At 41.3% G+C, this 14,629-nt stretch overlaps 1 protein-coding gene across 50 annotated transcripts in view; it reads right to left on the bottom strand.

Annotated features, from left to right (window-relative positions):
• Positions 1 to 14,629, bottom strand: part of CLASP2 (cytoplasmic linker associated protein 2) — a 168,940-nt gene that overhangs the window by 65,145 nt on the left and 89,166 nt on the right. For all 50 annotated transcript variants that reach the window (XM_066350520.1, XM_066350529.1, XM_066350524.1 and 47 more), the window contains 6 exons: positions 12,885 to 12,955; positions 9,782 to 9,841; positions 8,275 to 8,352; positions 7,497 to 7,664; positions 4,713 to 4,768; positions 2,807 to 2,980 (listed from right to left, as the gene is read on the bottom strand). In XM_066350520.1, coding sequence (XP_066206617.1) covers positions 2,807 to 2,980; positions 4,713 to 4,768; positions 7,497 to 7,664; positions 8,275 to 8,352; positions 9,782 to 9,841; positions 12,885 to 12,955 — 607 coding nt within the window. The remainder of the gene's footprint in view (positions 1 to 2,806; positions 2,981 to 4,712; positions 4,769 to 7,496; positions 7,665 to 8,274; positions 8,353 to 9,781; positions 9,842 to 12,884; positions 12,956 to 14,629) is intronic.

Raw genomic sequence — 14,629 nt, 5'->3', positions numbered from 1 at the left:
TTAAAACTCAAATGCATAAACTCAACAAGACTTAGAGACTCTGAGTACAGAAGCACACATCTCTGGATCTCGGGTATTTAGCAGGGTGCCAGGCAAAACTAAGTGTTCGTTGAAGGGTTCCCTGAAAAACAATGGATAACTCGCTCTGATCCATAAATGTTCAGCCATGATAAGCATGGCTCAAAGTAGAAGAAAACAGAGAGTATCCACCAGTCACTTGTATATAAAAAAGCTAAGAAGGGAAGGGGGGAGGGATGGAGAAAAAAAGAAAAAGGAAAGGAAAAAAGATTTAAAGAGAAAGAAATAGAAAGAGAGAGAATGAGAAAATCCATCGTCTACGCCCTGGAAAGAGCCACAGGAAACTAGCTCCTTATCCAGACTGTGAACCTGGGCCAGATGAGAAGGAGACAGAGGGAAACCTTTCCCTTCTGTAATGAAGCAAACATGCCATTCAAATCTCAAAGAACCAAAAAGAAAAATTAAATCAATTTCATGGATTATAGGCTTTCTTATGAAAAAATATGGTTGCAAATTGGCTTTCTCCTTCACATTAAAACATTTCAAGTACAGTATTTTTTGTGGAATTAAAAATAATAATTAGGGTGAAATGGAAAACAAGGGGGTGGGGGTGAGGGAGTTATATTGAGTGGGACACTGAATTCATGTTAACACAATAAATTTTAAAAAGATATTAAATATATTTCATTTTTAAGATTGTACAACACTCATTACTATCTAATTCCAGAACACTGTCATCACTCCAGAAATCATGTACCCATCAGGAGTCACTTGCTCGTCCCCTGACTCACAGCCCTTGGCCACAATTAGGTTACTGTGTCTGTGGATTCTCCTAGTTTAGGCACCCCATACAAATAGAATCTTACAATATGTGGCTGTGTGTATCTGACTTCTTATGTTTTTAAGGTCCACCCATCTTGTAAGCATGCATGAGTAGTACTTTATTTTTATGTGCAGTAGACCCCCTTATCTGCAGTTTTGCTTTCTAAGTTTTCAGTTAACTGTAGGCAATAGCAGTCTGAAAACAGTAAATGAAAAATTCCAGAAAGAAACAATTTATAAGTTTTAAATTGTGCACTATTTTGAATAGTGTGATGAATCTCGCACTGTTCTGCTCTGCCCTGCCTGGGATGTCAATCATCCTTCTGTACAGTGTATCCACAAAGTATATGCTACCCACCTGTCTCAGTTATCATGTCAATTTGTGTGTGTATGTGTGTACACACATATGCATACATACACCCCCACATATGAATTGTCTCTGCCCCCGGTTCCTAGCAGAGAGCTCCTAAGACCCCTGTAATTTCTTAAGTGATAAGAACACTAGGAGTACCCTTTGTTCTATATTTGGTCTTTAGTTCTATGAGGTGATTCCTGATGGGCTCCTGAACAGCTCAGGAGGGGGGCTGGTCACTAGAAAGATGTGAAGCCATGATCAGAAACTTAGAATGTTCAGTCCCACTCTCCAGGACGGAGGGGCTGGAGACTGAACCCATGACTGATTATGCCTATGTGAAGAACCTCCATGAAAACCTTACAAGTACAGGTTCAGAGAACTTCAGGGCTGGTGAAAACATCCACATGCCAGGCCGGTGGTATATTACAACTGGACAGAGATAGAAGCTCCTGCACTTGGGACACTTCTGGACTTCACCTCATATATCTCTTCACCTGGCTGTTCACTCACATCCTTCGATGTACTTTGTACTAAACCAGTAATCTAGTAAGTAGACTGTTTTCCCAAGTCTATAAGCTGCTCTAACAAATTAACTGAGGGGGTTATGGGAACCTCTGATTTAGAGCCAGTTGACAAAAGCACAGGTGACAACTTAGACTTGCAATTCATGTCTGAAGTGTAAGTGGGGACAGTCTTTGGGACTGAGCCCTTAACCTGTGAAGTCTGTGCTAACTACAGCTTGTGTCAGAATTAAACTGAATTACAGGAGACCCATCTGGTGTAGGAGTCTTGGGTGGTGTGGAAACCCTACATATCTGGAGTTAGCAGTGCTGTGACCCCTTCTCCCTCCTGAGATTAGATGAATACTCAACTACCATACTTTCATTAAGTTGCTTTATGACTTTGTTTAACATTATAGTCATCTGAAATAAATTTTTATAGGGTGTAAAACATGGTTGTAACTTAATTTTGTAGTAAATTGTAAGCCATATGTAAGTATCATTTTCTGAATCATTTACCCTTTCCTTATTTAATGTAACTGTGTCATCTTCATCAAGTACAGAGGACTACCTTCACACTAACATCTCTCCACTTTCTCCTGCGCTCCGATGATCCGTCTGCCCATGTCCCAGCAGTACTACCCAGGAGAAGAAAAATGAAGCACAAAACAGGGAAAAGCAATGTGGGTAACCAACCTCCAACTTTAAAGTTGACGGACTTAAAAAATAAACTCTGACTAGCTTTAGGAAACATAAATTTAAGGTTGAATTATAATTAAGAACAGAGAAGGTGGACACAAAGCCTCCCAAACTTCCTTTGTGACCAGTGGTTGGATGTGGCAGTAGTGTGGGGCTACGACAGTTTTACAGGCCAGTCACAGAATCAGGAATCGTTCCTTTGATCAAGATGATCAGGAAGATAAGAGAGAAAAGTCAAAACGCGGCAGTTTGCACACCTCAGAATACACCCCAAGTACAGAATCATACTAAAGCTTATGAACTACCCATAACTGGCAAGAATAAAATAAAAATAATCACGCTGTGGCCACAATTCTGCCGTCACCGAGGCCAGGGAGAGGACACTACAATTTCCCACACTTGGCTGTCTTACCGAGTGATGCATAGGAACCGGGATTCAGGGCACCTGCACCTAGCCGCCCACTTCGCATGGCCTGCCCAGCGGCATGATGTGCCTTGGCCCCGGCTGCAGCGTTCACATCAATGTCACTGCGTGAACGCTGCAGGCTTCCTGGAAGGGAGCTGGCTTTGCTGCTGCCTGCTGACACTATGGAAAACAGAGCAAACGTAACCTATATTATTTAAATCACTGCAAAGAGTATGTAACTTACATAAGTTTGAAACTAAAATGAGCTAATACATGATGAGAAATGGTTAAAATGTAAGCAAGCGGCCAAATGGACACCAGAAAATACTTCATAGTATTTTATCCAGAATGCTCAGTTTTAATCCTGTCATAACTAAATCTTCTTGAATAATTTTCTCAATATTTTGTCTCATTTTCCTCTCCCATAAAATGGAAAAAATAACTATATCTTGTAAAACTCATAGGACTGTTTCGTAGGTAAAGAGATGACACTTACGGTCCTGGCCAGTTGGCTCAGTGGTAGAGCGTCGGCCTGGCATGTGGAAGTCCTAGGTTTGATTCTTGGCCAGGGCACACAGGAAAAGCAACCATCTGCTTCTCCACCCTTCCCCTCTCCTTTCTCTCTCTCTCTCTCTCTCTCTTTCCTTCCCACAGCCAAGGCTCCATTGGAGCCAAGTTGGCCTGGGCGCTGAGGACAGCTCCATGGCCTCCACCTCAGGTGCTAGAATGGCTCTGGTTGCAACCGAGCAATGGTCCCAGATGGGCAGAGCATTGCCCCCTGGTGGACATGCTGGGTGGGTCCCAATTGGGTGCATGCAAAGTCTGTCTCTCTGCCTCCCTGCTTCTCACTTTAGGAAAAAAAAAAAAAGAGAGATGACCCTTACGACTGATCCATTAAAATGAAGCACTATACAATGGCAACGGTGCTGGTTTTTACGATCAGAAACATGCAAGGAACCTGACTAGGCGGTGGCGCAGGGAGCGTCGAACTGGGATACGGAGGACCCAGGTTCGAGACCCCAAGGTCGCCAGCTTGAGCGCACGCTCATGTGGTTTGAGCAAAAGCTCACCAGCTTGGACCCAAGGTCACTGGCTCGAGCAAGGGGTTACTCGGTCTGCTTAGCCCCACGGTCAAGGCACATATGAGAGAGCAATTAATGAACAACTAAGGTGTCTCAACAAAAAACTGATGATTGATGCTTCTCATCTCTCTCCGTTCCTGTCAGTCTGTCCCTATCTATCCCTCTCTCTGACTCTGTAAAAAAAAGAAACATGCAAGGAGAACTAACCCAGGAGTGGGGCTATCCATAAAATAATGCAGGTTCTGCCACCTTTAGGCAAACTAGTTATTAAATTTCTGTTCTTTAGTTTTTCAGTTTCATAAAGTTTTACAAACTGTGTACCATTAATGGTCTGTGAAGTCAACTGAGTGGGTCATGACAAGCATTTTTTAAAAATGAAATAGAACAAATAACAGTACATTCATCACAACTAAGTGTAAGCAGTACCTGGTGAAGCTTCAGATTATACTATATATGTACATATGTATATAATACACACATAGTGTATGTATACTGAATGTGTAAATAGTACATACCACATTGTACATATTATGTGTAGTATATGTATATTAAACAAATATAGGTACAGTGTATATGTGTGATATTAGGTTATTATATAAAATTATTTTCTCACTGTAGGTTAGAAATGTTTAGAACCATTTAAAAGCTTTAAAAGCATATCAAAACTGTTTTTAAAAGCTAAACAACTCAAAGCAGGTTTTAAACTGTTTCAATGTGACCCACAGTGAGAAAATCATTTTATACAGTAATTTATACTATATTTATAAAGCAGGTTTTACTTTATTTATTAAATAAAATATGTATGGCTCTTACTTAAAAAGGCAATTTACCTCTTCCAGCCACAGCTGACGGGTTTGCTGTAGACCATTTAGAAGAAAAGGGGCGACTGCAAGGTAAAAGGAAATACTTTTAGTAAAAAGATGTAATTTATCACTCCTCCGATAACAATTGGCAAAATATCACTGAACTTCCCAAAGAACTGAGAAGTACTTCTATTTTAACTTCCCTTTTACAAATTACGATTCAACAGTTGTTATTACGGATCGATGGAATCTAAATTAGCTGTGAAGCAAAACTGAAACTAGCCAAAGTGAATGGACTGTAAACTCTACGGAGACAGGGGCCAGTTTGCTGCTGTTCACTCTGGTCCTCAGCACACGCTGCAGCGCTCACCAGAGACAACTCAGTAACTTCCCAACACTTGTATTCTGAGAGATCATACTCGGAGGAAGAGGGGTAGTGTTAGTATCAGCACACAGGAATTCAGAGTAACTGAAATCTTTCTGACCTAAATCGTACTGGTTATGGCCACTGGCAATCCATGCAGACACCACGTAGGTATCACACTACCTATAGCAGTGCTAGTGAGCTGAGAAAGGCGGCAGAGAGCTACTGCTGAGGATGACACTACAATTAGAAAGCAAAACAACCCCAATCATCTCAAAGAATTCACCACCAATCTTAATAACTCTTTTGATTAGTTATCTATGCAATGGAATCGTACAGCCCATAGGTCAAGAATATATCTAAGGCCTGACCAGGCGGTGGCGCAGTGGATAGAGCATCGGACTGGGATGCCGAGGACCCAGGTTTGAGACCCCGAAGTCTCTAGCTTGAGCGCAGGCTCATCTGGTTTGAGCAAAAGCTCACCAGCCTGGACCCAAGGTCACTGGCTCAAGCAAGGGTTACTTGGTCTGCTGAAGGCCTGTGGTCAAGGCACATGTGAGAAAGCAATCAATGAACAAATAAGGTGTTGCAATGCGCAACGAAAAACTAATGATTGATACTTCTCATCTCTCCGTTCCTGTCTGTCTGTCCCTATCTATCCCTCTCTCTGTAAAAAAAAAAAAAAAAAAAAAAAAAAGAAGAATATATCTAAGTATGTAAGGGAGATCTGAAAAGTACATCTATAAATTTTAAAGATAGGGGAAGAGAGAAGCAAAAACCCCAGGTTAAAGTCAGGCTATTGAATAATATTCTTTGAGTTATTATTATCAAATAATAAATTTGATAGTTGGCTATTAAACATAGTATTATATTATTTTTTTAGCTGTCCCCTAAAACTGTAAACTTCTTAGATTGAGGTAGACAACTTCAAGGTTCACAAAATTTCAAGTTTTTATGTCTAAGGATGTTATACTAAGGTTAAGATAAAATATCTTGTTTAGATCCTTGCTACTCAATGTATATATAATCCATGGACAAAAAGTACTGACTGATTGATAGATACGTGAATTCCAAACTGCCCTCTTGATGTTCCGCTTATCTGTCAGACCTCACCCTTACTGGACTATCGCCCCTGAAACAGAGGAATTCCAAGAAGCTGGCAAGCCCCCCAAGGAGGAGCACTCCGGACATACCAGGACTTTTGCCTCAGTATCCCCTCAGGCTCTCCCAAACACTATGTAACTGGCCCCTCCCTAGTCTGTAACCGGCGCTCTTCTCCCTGGGAGAAGTGCCTGGCAGGGTTCCTTTCTTCCTTTCAATAAAGCCTGTTACTCTGGTCTTTTGGACACTCATGGATTCCAACACTGATGACATCACCTAGAAAATGTAAAACATGCAAAACCTCAGGGCACACCCAGTATCTACCAAATCCACGTCTGCACTTGAACATCTTCAGGTGATTAATATGCACTTTAAAGTTTGAGCATAGTAAATACAAGTAAAGGGAAAAAAGCAACACTGCTCATTGGAGGTGAAGGACTGATCACAAACTTAAATAGAGTTTAGACAGGTAATTAATTATTCCTACATTAATTATTTTTTGCAATCAGATCCTGCATTTATTCTGAAAACCTGTAAGTCACTCAACTTTGGTACAGTACTGGCAAGACCCTGTGGTGCTTTCTTGAATTTTATACCCTAGGTTCCTCATCTGCCTCACTCTGATCCTACTCCTGCATCAGGGAGATGCCGAGGCAACCAGCGATTTTTGTGGGGTCAAGGTGAGGTAAGCTCATACTCCGTGAGCTGTTCTTCCCTGGAAAGATCTGCAGATATCTGTGGCTACTACTAGGGAGTGCAGAAAATATCTGAGCCTGTAGCAATCTCATAGGCCAGAGAGCCAGAAAATAGGGTGAAGGCTGCCAAGGCAGTAGGTTCGTGGCAGCCAACACAATGATGAGAATGGCGTTAAAGAGAAGTGAGTCAGATACTAATTCTGCCCCTGGAGGTAACTGCTGAAACCTGAAGCTGGACGGATGAGCAAGGAGGGCAGCGGTGTTTTACCAGCTATGCAGTGCTGCCCAACAGTTCTGAAGATGGCTTGTGAATTTCCATGCAACTCTTCCATTACAATGCCCTAGAAACCATATAAATTATTTTGTGGGTATTTATAAAATGTATATAAATCAGTGCTTCCCAATCTTTTTCACAGACACACAAGCATATAGAAACAAAATTTGAATTACTAAACTCTTTACCCAAAGAGAAGTTACACTCGCATGCAATCCAACTCCCGAGTCAGTACACCAAAGAAAACGAGTGCTTCACCTCACTACTCTTTCAAGGCTTTCCGAGAATGCAAGCCCACATTCAAGTGTCCAAATCAGGAACGCTGGGGAGCTGGGGAGGAGGGGAGGAAGTCAGTAATTAGCATCCTATGACCTTACTTGAGACTTTCCTGTGAGCTCGAGGAAGACCTGTCCAACTGTGGGAGGGAGGCCACACTGCCAGAGCTCTTTAGGTAAGTCTGAAGACTCTTCTGGTAAGACGGCTCAAGGGAATTATACAGTGTTTCAGCTTCACCAGGAAAGTGGTTTCTAAGACCCATATACGTCCTGAAAAACAAATAAAAAACGGAAAAAAGAAAAAAAGCACAAAGTAATACCTTTACATTATTAGACATTAACAGTAAAATGTGTCCATTCAAGAATGAAGATGAGCATGTAGGTTTTTAATACATCCATTGTGTGTCAAGTGAATACTTTCTAAATTGAAGAAGTTCTGGTGGAAAAATGACAGGCTTTTGAGAAAAATAGATCTCAGTTCAAAATCTGGCTGTAGCTCTTACTGTTCGTGTGGCTCGAGTAAATCCCCAAGTCTCCAAACTTCGGCTGCCACTCAGTGGAGATACTACCTTTGCATTTTAAATATTAGAAAAGAATGACTACCAACTGCCTCACACAGTATCAGGTACATAACACATGCCCAATAAATGAGTTATTATTATTCACAATGAAAGCGGACTAGGAATACTGATGACTGTACACACAACAACACAAAGTCAAGTGTTAGACACCCAGTACAGATTTAATGGAGGAAAATCAATAACAATTTCACAAAAGAACTAATTAAAAGGAGAACTGAGAGACTTCTTCCAGTGTAATTCCTTTCAATGTAAAGACCAAAGTCTGTTCAGACTGTCATAAAAACTCACTACAGACTTACTTTCTTGCCTCCACTCTGGCCTCGGCATCAGCATCATGAATTCCCTTTTTAATAGTTTCAACCAAGACAGCTGCATGTCTATAAAACAAAACATCTTTAGATTCATGTGTAAAACTTTGTATTTCACAAGTAATGCTTATGGCCTGTGTATTATACATTAATCACAAAGAGAAGGGGAGGTAAAACAATGAATTAGTGCACAATAAATCTAAGGCTGCAAGATTTTCTAGTAATTCACCTCATGCATTTCATTCATACATAGTTTCCTTCTGATAAGTTAAACATTATGAATCTGAAAATAATTATTTTTATATAAAATCCAAAGTATAAATAAATAGTACTCAAATTTTACATTTTTAATAAGTAAAAAATATCTGTGTGATCCCTCCCTAACCCACCAACGTGGAAGATGACTTGCTAATAGTGCGATCAATTATAATCTGACTAAATTGAGTAGGAGCTGCCACAAACAAACGTAAAGAAACTTGGAATTATACCATGCCTACATTAAATGACATTCTATTGTTTTAAAAAGGGACCATGGACAAATTTAACGATTTCTGTTAAAATGAAAAATCAGCACCATTTTCTTTTCTTTTTTGTATTTTTCTGAAGTTGGAAACGAGGAGGCAGTCAGACAGACTCCCTCATGCGCCTGACCGGGATCCACCCGGCATGCCCACCAGGGGACGATGCTCTGCCCATCTGGGGCGTCGCTCTGTTGCAACCAGAGCCATTCTAGCGCCTGAGGCAGAGGCCATAGAGCCATCCTCAGCGCCCGGGCCAACTTTGCTCCAATGGAGCCTTAGCTGTGGGAGGGGAAGAGAGAGACAGAGAGGAAGGAGAAGGGGAGGGGTGAAGCAGATGGGCGCTTCTCCTGTGTGCCCTGGCCGGGAATCAAACCCAGGACTCCTGCACGCCAGGCCGATGCTCTACCACTGAGCCAACCGGCTAGGGCCTCAGCATCATTTTCAACATAACTGCAGGTATATCCCAAGCTTCAAACTTGACACCAACGGAAATACAGCCCTGCAAATAGCCACTGACTGCCTCTTTGCCCACATTTTCCTCTTGGCCATCTCAGAACTACATGAAAGACCACCAGTATGTTACCTGACCAATGACACCTGACAGCTGGTGTGGAGAAACGTTTTGTATCTATTTCCTCTGAAAGGCAGTGCTTTCCTTCTATCTTAAATCATTCATTACTTGCTTAATTTCACCTCGGTAAACCTTGCTCACACGACCAAAGGTACGTTTAAAAATTTTTTCCCAATTTAACCCAGAGTGTCTTATATGACTCATCCTACTTAAGAGACCCTTACTCACTCCACAAAGAAGAAAATCATACTATTCATAGCTGAAACAACTAAAGCTTTAAGGGAAAGCTAGCACAAAAAGTTTTTAAAGCAAAATGAGCAATAATGCAAAACCAATACCATTAACTTCTAAAGAACTGGTAACAATGAGGAGGGGAAGGAGAGAGGAAGAGAGAGGTGATGCATACCTTTCCAATGAATGAGTCTGCCACTCTTGTAACAATAAATCTAAAAATTCAAATGAACGCCTGAAAAATAAAAGTTAATTGTAACTAAATGTTATAACATTACATTAATTTATAACTAAATACTGCATAACACTTTCTTCTATAGCTCTACACTTTGCCCCCTGAATTAAAGTACCATTAGCCCTTCAAATCCATAGGTTTCATATCTGTGGACTCAACCAACTAGGGATTGAAAATATTGGAGAAAAAAAAATCCCATAAAGTTCCAAAGAGCAAAACCTGAAATTGCCACACACCAACCACTATGCTGAATTCACACGAATGAAATGATGTGTAGGCATCCCCTGTTGTAGCCTATATGCAAATATAGGTTACATGCAAATATTACTCCATTTTATATAAGGGATGTGGGCATCTGTAGATTTTGGTATCCAAGGTGGGTCCTGGAACCAATCTCCCACAGACTCCTAAAGATGACTGTATAGGACATGTCTTTGGATATTTTAATTGTCAAATACTTACCTTACTTTAAGGTTCCAACTATGTCTATGCTAAATAGTTCAAAAAGATTAAGAGTTCCCTATAACTTTAACTTATAATACTTGTCAAATGTAAAATTACCAAATTTCTTTTCTTTCTTTTTTTTTTTTAACAGAGACAGAAAGAGAGAATCAGAGAGAGGGATAGACAGGGACAGACAGACAGGAACGGAGAGATGAGAAGCATCAATCATTAGTTTTTCGTTGCGTGTTGCAACATCTTAGTTGTTCAATGATTGCTTTCTCTTATGTGCCTTGACCACGGGCCTTCAGCAGACCGAGTAACCCCCTGCTCAAGCCAGCGACCTTGGGTCCAAACTAGTGAGCTTTTGCTCAAACCAGGTAAGCCCGCGCTCAAGCTGGCGACCTCGGGGTCTTGAACCTGGGTCTTCCGCATCCCAGTCTGACGCTCTATCCACTGCGCCACCGCCTGGTCAGGCCCAAATTTCTTTTAATTAAAAAAAGAAACACCTATTAAATAACTACTATGCACTATAAATTGAAGCTATACAATGATGACCAAGAAGGATGTGATGAATCTTCTATTTCCACAATGTTTCCTTAAAGAATATATACTGCTCATAAAAATTAAGGGATATTTTATAGCTTCATATTCATTTTGAAATATTCCCTAATTTTTGTGAGCAGTATATGTATGGTTTTTAATTATTTGTATGTTTTCTCCTAAATCCTCTAGTTATCAAATTCTTCGATTGTCTCATTCATAAGCTCTTCTTTCACGGCATTTAATGACACAGTTCAGCCCTGATTTTATTCCTTAATATATTAACACTTTTTCTCCACCTACCTTTAAACAGGTGCTCACCTGGTTGGTGCTGATCTCAGCCTACTTCTCTTTTGTAGTCAACACTGTCTGTACCCTTACACCTGGCTATGCACTATGCTGCTCCATCTACTCCTATCCTGCCAGCACTGGTTCAACTCAACGTCTCTACACAGGCAGTGAAAGGCAACTCAAACATTATATATACAAGAACAAATTAATTCTTATCCCTCTCATACACTCTTTTAGCCCGTATAATACTGATTAGGAAATGAGAAATAAGTAGATTAAAGTAAGTTGCCCAGAGTTCACAGCCTAAAACACTTCACATCACCTCCCTCATTCATACCCAATTACCAGGTCTCATTTCTACACTTGAAATCCCTTGAATTTATTTATTGCACAAAATCTCCTTTAATCAGTTATCATCAATACAGCTCTAGTTCAGACTCTCCCTCTCTTCAATGAGTTATAAAAAGTCCCACTTATTTAAACCATTGTGGCTTCTTAATCACTGTTCATGGCTGGAATAAAAACTAGGATGGATGACATTACCTCTTCACCAAAAACTGTCCAAGAAGGGAACAATGTCAAAAGTTCTCTTCATGATATTCCAAGCCCTCGCTATGCTGACTTCAGCCTACTCCTGGCCCTTCCTCCCCCCTCCCCCATCAGGCACTTTTCCTCCTGAAAGCTTCCATGTATCAGGCTTCAGTGACTGTCTGGTGGCCCTGCAGCATGTGGCATGGTTTTCCATGTCTAGGTTCTGCCCTACTCACTTCTCCTACAGTTACTGCATGGCTTCCCATCTTCAAGGCAATTCTACGATGTGCTTCCTGACTCCCTCTTCTCCGTTACATTCCTACTTCTCTAAGTAACCATTTCCCTCAGTGTAAGACAGAGACCGGTAAATGTGTTCTGTAAAGGGCCAGAACAGACAATATTTCTGGCTTTAGGAACCATATTCCATCTTTATCTCATATTGTTCTTCATGCCCCCTCTCAAACACCCTTCAAAAATGTTAGAAATAGCCTTAGCTTGTGGGTTGTACAAAACTATACTGTTGGCTGGATTTGGCCAGTGAGCTGTCATCTCCTCCTCCAGCAGAGAGAGCTAAGTGAACAACTGTCAACAAAACTCCAAAACACTGAAAGGTAATAATGATGTCTTACTCAGCTTCTTCTTAACATTTGAAGAATTTAAATCAAGATATTTATTAAATTTAAAAGAGAATTTTTACAATTTTCTTAAACATCAAATACACATCTTTTTTTTGCTATCTTTATTACTGATGGTGTATTAAAAACTGTAGAAATCATAAGAGAGAGAGACTGACCAATTGGCCTGATATGGCTGTTTACTTTGTTCTACACACTATGTTCAAATCTACTAATATGCAACTCATTCAATGCTCAGAATCCGATGGGCTGATATCATTAGCCTTTTTAACTTACGTAGACACTGAGGTTCATTGATTAAGTGCCCAAAGCAGAACAGCCAGGCAGTGGCAGCTGCAGGACTCTAGTGGAGGCCTGACTCTAGACTCCATACTCTTTAGAAACCAAGCTACCAGTGGCCCAAATAAACCAAAGCGTAATACAATGCAACTGAGAAATGCGGGTGGACATTGCAATTGCTGCATTCATTTTCCCTTACATGACATAAGAATTTTATTAAGGTTTCTAGAAGGCAAGAAATTAATAACTAATTTTTGCAACAGACTAACAATTAAACATCATGTAATATGAAAGAATTTCAAAAACTTTGTTTTTAAACTTACCTTCTTACAGGAACTGATTTTGATGTGCAATTGCTTGTTATTAAGGGTATAAGTCTGGGTACATGAGTATGCTGAAAAAGACGTTTTAGAAAAGGTTGAAAAATACCTGGTACTTCTCATAACCCCTTCTTCTGTCTTACAGTCACATATTTATTTACATCAGTACAGGACACGAAAGATCATAAAATCTGATTTTGAAAGAAGTTAATGTCAAAAAGTTTCCCCAAATTAAAGTAATAGCAATGAAGACAGAATTTCAGAAGGGCAGGTATGCTTGGAATATTATACAATAAAGACAAACTAATTGTGTAACTGCAACGAACTGCCAGAACAGTGTCATTCTGGGGGAGAAGCACTAAGAGAAACTGGGCGTGTAGTTGTCGTACGTTCTGAGTGCATGCTCCTGATGGCAGGAGATAACCGCTGTGTAACCAAAGTAGGTGATCAGTGTGACTCCACAGACCTAACTACTGGGAACGCACCGTGACAAGGTTTTCACTGAATTTTCATTCTGGCTGCACCACAGCTCTCTGGAAGTCAGGTAAAGTTTAACAGGTCTAATCTTCTGACTTCTATTGGTAACTCTTACGCTCTTCTTTAGTGATGCAAACACTAAAATGTTCAGCACAAACATAATAACATAGTATTTTTTAAAGTGAGAGGAGGGAAGGTAAGAGAGACAGACTCCTGCACAGGCCTGATCGGGATCCACCCAGCAACCCGCATCTGGGGCTGATGCTCGAATCAACTGAGTTATCCTTAGCACCTGGGGCAGTGCTCAAAACAATCAAGCCATTGGCTGCAAGAGGGGAAGAGAGAAAGAAGGGAAAGAGGGAGGGGAAGAGAAACAGATGGTTGTTTCTCATGTATGTCCTGACTGGGGATTGAACTCGGGATGTCTGCTTGCTGGGCTGACACTATATCCACTGAGCCAACTGGCCAGGGCCTGAAGTATGTTGCTCTGTTGCAACCAGAGCCATTCTAGCACCTGAGGAAGAGGCCATGGAGCCATCCTCAGCACCCGGGCCAACTTTGCTCCAATGGAGCCTTGGCTGCGGGAGGGGAAGAGAGAGACAGAGAGGAAGGAGAGGGGGAGGGGTGGAGAAGCAGATGGGCGCTTCTCCTGTGTGCCCTGGCTGGGAATTGAACCCGGGACTCCTGCATGCCAGGCTGATGCTCTACCACTGAGCCAACCGGCCAGGGCTAAAGTATACATTCTTGATGCTTTAAATCTCTATTTTTCTTCTGTGCTAATGGTACAGGTTGGATTACCTATGAAGCAAGCTCTGAGATGGAGTTTAGCATGCAGGATATTAAGTACTTCCCTCGGCATTAACACCTGTGGAAGGTATGGAAAAGACGCAGGAGTGGATAGAGAAAGAAATTCATCTCTGATATGGCCCAAGGATATCTTGCCCAAAGCCAGTAGGGAGCTGTGGAATTAAAATGGCCCTTCAGAGCAGTCCTGAATTGGTCCAAGACAGCCAAACCTTCCCACTTCCAAACCAGTTACCGGACGAGGGCCCAGCGGAAGGAGCAGGAGCCCGGGGAAGGCAGCTCTCTCCATGAGGCAGTCCTTGAAGAGCTAGCGCACGAAGGCTCTGCCACCAGTGCCTAAGTGCAAGTCTCCCCCTGAAGGAGAATGTGCACGGCACATCAGTCAGTGCCAGCCCCAACTCAACCAAAATCAAAGAGAAAACTTTCTTCAGCTACTACAGCAAGGAACCACCCACAGACCTGGGGCT

This window comes from Saccopteryx leptura, chromosome 10 (genome assembly GCF_036850995.1).
Source record: "Saccopteryx leptura isolate mSacLep1 chromosome 10, mSacLep1_pri_phased_curated, whole genome shotgun sequence".
In the NCBI taxonomy this organism is placed as follows: domain Eukaryota; kingdom Metazoa; phylum Chordata; class Mammalia; order Chiroptera; family Emballonuridae; genus Saccopteryx; species Saccopteryx leptura.
Note: the sequence above shows the minus strand (reverse complement) of the source record. Positions and strands in the feature narration are given on the sequence as shown.